Source organism: Cornus florida, unplaced genomic scaffold, assembly GCF_030987335.1.
Source record: "Cornus florida cultivar Cherokee Brave unplaced genomic scaffold, ASM3098733v1 CherokeeBrave_3.0.0_Hap2_Chr08, whole genome shotgun sequence".
In the NCBI taxonomy this organism is placed as follows: Eukaryota; Viridiplantae; Streptophyta; class Magnoliopsida; order Cornales; family Cornaceae; genus Cornus; species Cornus florida.
In genome coordinates this window covers 53,972,290-53,977,869 of record NW_026775578.1, presented here as the reverse complement: position 1 = coordinate 53,977,869, position 5,580 = coordinate 53,972,290, and the positions used below count along the sequence as shown (strand labels likewise).

The window sequence follows — 5,580 nt, the reverse complement described above, 5'->3', positions numbered from 1 at the left end:
CATGGTAGTAATTGCTTGAACTTGCTCATTTCTAGAAAATTCTGATGAAGGACTTGCTTACGCCATAAATTGCCCCTTCGGATTGGTCTCAGTTTGACTAGGCAACTTATCTTTCTCTCTCACATTTAAAGAATTAGCTAATTGCCCAATTTGAGCTTCAAGCTTTGCAATTGATTGAGAGTGAGAATGGAACAATTGATTATCTTTTCGAAGATCACCTAAGGCTTGCAAGACCTTGTCCTCAAAAGCGGAACTTTTAGGAGGCGCTTGATTTGGATTAGAGTAAGCTTGAGAATTTGATGCTTGAGGTTGAGAATAGGATTGAGAATTTGATGCTTGAGGTTAAGAGTATTGATTCACATTCTGAGGATAGAATGAAGGATGGTAACCTTGAGAATTTTGATATTGATTTTGATTTTGAAGATGTGGGGGAACATACGTTTCTTGGTAACCTTGATTTTGAGGAGGGTTTGCACTATCTCCTTGATTTTTCCATGCAAAGTTTGGATGATTTTTCCACCCCAGATTGTAAGTATTAGAATAAGGGTTGTTCCTTTGATAAATGAAAGCTGCATTTGCTTGTTCTTGAGACTCACTTTGTATGATTTGTCCCAGAGGGCAATTTGAAGTATGGTGAGTGTAACTAGAACAAGTCATGCACATTTCATTGGAAGGATGAGAATAAGATTGAATTGCCGGACCTTGATTCAAAAGGAATTTATCAAACCTTTGAGTAAGATTTTTGACCTCGGCGGCAATTTCCATGGAAGAATCTATTTGATTTAGAGCTTTCTTTCCTCCCACATTTGCTAGGTGAACACCCCTAGAAGATGAAGATCTATGCATTGAGTTTTCACTCATTTTTTCGAAAAGAAGCTAAATTTCATCTTCATTTCTTTCTATGTAGCTTCCGCCACAAAAAGCATCAACAATGCCCTTATTGGCATCGGATAAACTTGAAAAGAAATATTGAACTAATTGCCACTTTGGAATGTCATGATGTGGACACTTTCGTAGCAAGTCATTCAAAAGTTCCCATGCTTCATGAAGGGGTTCTCCTTCTTGTTGTTTAAATTCACGAATGGAAGTTCTCATAGCATCGGTTTGACTTACAGGGTAATACTTCTTTAGGAACTCTTGTTGCAATTGTGCCCAAGAAGTGATTGTATTTGGCCGCAAGTTGTTAAACCAATATTTAGCTTTATCCTGAAGAGTGAAAGGGAAAAGCTTCATTTTTAGGACTTCTTCCGGAACATCCGTGATTTTTACGGTGGAACAAACTTCCAAGAACTCATCTAAATGTTTATAAGGCTCTTTATTGCTCAACCTATAGAAAAGGGGGTACATGTTAATGGTGGAAGCTTTAATCTCATAATGATGAGCACGAAAATTTGGCAATTGAATGCAAGTGGGTGCATTATATTGATTTGGAGTATAACGATCCCTAAGGACCATTGGAGGATTGAGAGGAGGATATGGCATTTGACCTTGTTAAGGGTATGCCATTTGAACATATTGTTGTTGTTGCTCACCAATTGGGGGAACAACATTTGGCCTTGGCATCCCTAGATTAGGTTGTTGCACCGCATGATTAACTGGTTGTGGCATTCCCAAGGGTGGATGCACACTTTGAGGATCCACAATATGAACTTGTGGTGGGTGGTGCACACCGTCATGATCCACATGACCAAGATCTACAATGGGATCTTCAATTGGATCTATTGGGTCTTCCATTAAAGGTGATTGAGGATCAAAATTTGGAAGATTAAGATGACTATCCCTAGTATTACCTCTTAAACGCCGAAGGAAAACTTCAAGATTTTGATTTACAGGAACAAAAGGGCGATTAAGTGATCTACGACCATGCATGCACTAGAATAAGTCAACACACCAACACTTCAATTTTGCAACCTCCACATACAATGTTCCCAAACTCCTCAATAATATCAATGCACTTAAAACAATTAAATGCCTCCACACGGGCCGATGCCTTCTACAAGAAGGTATGCTTGGACTTAAAAATAAAACAATTCAAATTAAGCCTCTAATTGGGCTGTCCAAAGCATGCAAAACAGCAAACAATTAAGCACAAAAATTAAAGAGAAACTTACAAATGGTCCTTAAGCAACTTCAAATTTTTTTTTTTTTATTGCTTCAAGGTCCAGTGTTTGCTCCACTTTCCTTCAAGTACCTAATTGACAAATCAAATGAGAAAATAAAAATAAAAATGACTTAAAAGTAAACAATCAACAAAGAACTAATGTCTAATTCAATTCTTTTAAAAACCGTTAGATCCCCGGCAACGACGCCAAAACTATGGTGCGACCGAGCATGTGCACAAAATAATGCACAACACTTTAGGTTTAGAAATAATGTCAAGTGGGCACCATATTTTAAAATTTATAAAACCACTAAACACTTATACTATGGAATATGAAGTGAGCAGGGATCGTCCCAAGAGATCTAAACAATTATAGGTTTTCCAGAATTGAATTCTACTTTAGTGCTTATGTGATTGCTAAAAATGTTTGGTTTTGTGATTAGACTAATTTTAAGATAAATGATTTCAATAAAATAAATAGAGTTTAAGAGATTGGAAAGAGACTTAGGGTGTAGGATTCACCACTAAGCACATTCCCTAACTCACTAACTTTCAACTAATTGAGGAAATAAAATGTATAATCTAAATGTGGCTAACAATTGCAATGAAAAGTATGAAACATCAATTTAAAGCTTTAATCATTTACCTAATGACAATTAACTAAATGTAAATCAATTCACCAATTCAAAGCATGGTCCATCAATTCAGTTAGCAATTTCAACTCACATTAATCTAGAGAATAATGTAAATTGTGGCAACAAGCATGGAAATCAAACACAAGCATGGATTGTCTACTTACCTAAGAACGAAAGTGCAATTAAACTAATTAAGCCTGAAATTAACTAAATTCAACAAGAATTTAACCTAATTAAATTAACTATGTAGTACAACCCATCTAGTAGAAGAAAATTCCATCAAATTAAAACACAATTACATCTAATTAACACAATGCATAGCCATCACAAGATTCAATTCACAAAGAAATCAAGTGTAGAGATTAATTATCAATCAAAAACATATAAGACAATGTGAAATTGACATAGATAATCAAATGAAAGAATTAATTTATATTTCAAGGCTATACAAAAATTACACAAATAAATCCCCAAAAAGTGAAAAGCGAGAGAGATTAGGTTACATGCTTAGGGTTTATCCAACCCTAAGTAGAAGATTTAGCCGCTCATAGTTGATGGATTCAAGGTGTCAACAAGTTCCATCATCTGCTTCATCATCTCTAAGCTTCTTCTCAAAACCCTAGACTGTTCTTGCTTTTTCTCTTCTTTCGCGTGTTTTTCTAGAGAGAATATATCGATACAGATAAAAAAAAAAACTTAATTCATAATCTCTAATAATATTCACCTAAATAAAATAAAAACTAACCCTAATCTAATGGCTCACTGGGCCTTAACTAACAACCCTATTAAAACCCAATAGTTCACAAAATAAGCCCAAACAATAAAAAAAAATCTGTAATGTTGCCAAGTCCTGGGGGATCGATCCCCCCAGAGTTGGAAATTTCCTTTAAGCCTTATTTAGCTCCATTTTGGCCTCGGGCTAATTGGTTTGCTTCTTCATCTTTGGGAACATCATTAAAGGCTCGAGATTGACCCCTTTTGAAAAATAAACACACTACACGAGCAATGGGCTACGACCTCTTTTTGTAATTTTCTGAACTTTTTCTGAATATCTTTGCTTGACTCTAAAAAGGCTTTAGTGGACCGTTATTTGCTCATTTTAACTTTATTGCCCTGATATACACATAAACATAAATTAGGACTAAAACATGAAATTAAGATAGATGCAAAGACTGAAATACCCTAGCTTAGGTGCTGAAATGTGCAACATTTAAGCACTTATCAATAGTTTCTTACGTATTATATGTATATAATTTGTTTGATGAAAATTACAACTATAACTTATTATTATTATTATTATTATTATTATTATTATTATTATTATTATTATTATTATTATTATTTTATTTAATCATTCAGTTTAGGAATCCCATTATCCCATTCGAATTTTTGCCAATCAATTTTTTTGATTTGTCATCATTGCAGTGCTATTGATTCTGGATATGGGCTCAGTATCGGAGTCCAATTGGGCATGGCTTCCGAATCACTTATTGGATATGATTCTGGACAATTTAGTTTCTCTTTCCGACTATATTCGCTTTGGTGCCGTCTGTAAAGAATGGCAATCATTGGCAATACAGAACAAAGTTCAATTCTTTAAAAAGAATCAACAAGTTCCATTGTTGATGGTCCCTACAGAAGATAATAGCGAGGAAAGACGTAGTCTATACAGCATTACTCACAATAAACTATATGATTTTCAGTTACGGGTACCTTACAAAAAGAGGTTTTGTGGTTCCTCACATGGTTGGTTATTTACCGTTGAAGAATCCTTTGCCTTAACCCTAATCAACCCATTCTGTGGGGCCACCATTGAGCTTCTTCCGGTTATTGATAGCTCAAAATTCAAACCTCATAACAGCGATAACGATTCCGATGATGACACAACTCAAGTTGAGGTTGAGTTTGTAGTTAAGAAGGTTGCATTGTTAGCTGACCGTGCTTTATCGGTTAATGACTATATTGTTTCCGCAATCTATGATAATATTAATGAAAGATTGGCATTCATTCAGCCAGGAGACAAATTTTGGACTTATACTGATCGAGATAAATTCAATAGCGCTTATGAAGATGTCATATATTATAAAGGTCAGATTCTTGCTATTGATCTTTGGGGTAGAATCAAAATGATTAATCTTAATAGAAGTGCTCGGGAGAGTAAGGTTCCCCAACAGAAAGTAATTACACTGCTGCAGACTTATAGGGTCAATCAAATGCAAATGTATCTCGTGGAATCATTTAGCGGAAATCTACTTGTTGTAGAAAGGTATCTAAAATATATAGAAGATCAGCTTGCAACCTCAGTGTTTAAGGTTTTCAAGATACTTTTACAACAAACTGAAGAGGGTTTGGCTAAGCGGGTTGAAATGAAGAACTTATGTGGAGACAGCCTGTTTTTAGGAAATAACCATTCAATTTGTGTTTCATCTTCCAATTGGCCCAGGTGTCAACCAAATTCCATATACTACACAGACGATTATATTGACTTTGTTCACCATTCCCCATATGGTCGCCGGGACATTGGTATCTTTAACATAGAGAATGGAAGCTTTGGGACGCATTACATTCTTGATCCTTCGCATAAGCATATGCTGACCTCAATTTGGATTGTGATGGTAGGTAATTGAGTACAGAATTAATTTCTTGAGGATCTTTTGGTCTAATCTAATTTATTTGGTTTTTTTATTATTATTTTTTTTTCCAATGCTGAAACAAATCTTTTTTTTTTTTTTTTTCTTTTTTTTTCTCTGCTCTGGTTGTGAATATTAGATAATGTTTGTGAGACTTTAAGTAAATATTATTTGTGATTGGTTCTCATAATCTATTTATGGTTATCATAAATAT

The 5,580-nt window shown here is 34.8% G+C and overlaps 1 protein-coding gene and 1 non-coding gene across 2 annotated transcripts; both read left to right on the top strand.

Annotated features, from left to right (window-relative positions):
• Positions 1 to 991: 991 nt before the first annotated feature.
• On the top strand, positions 992 to 1,100 carry LOC132272180 (small nucleolar RNA R71). Its single transcript, XR_009469980.1, has one exon. It is a non-coding gene; the product is annotated as a small nucleolar RNA R71 (small nucleolar RNA).
• Positions 1,101 to 4,178: 3,078 nt separating this feature from the next.
• Positions 4,179 to 5,363, top strand: LOC132270277 (putative F-box protein At3g25750). Its single transcript, XM_059771463.1, has one exon. It carries the CDS (start codon positions 4,179 to 4,181, stop codon positions 5,361 to 5,363), a length of 1,185 nt encoding a protein of 394 aa, XP_059627446.1.
• Positions 5,364 to 5,580: the final 217 nt, after the last annotated feature.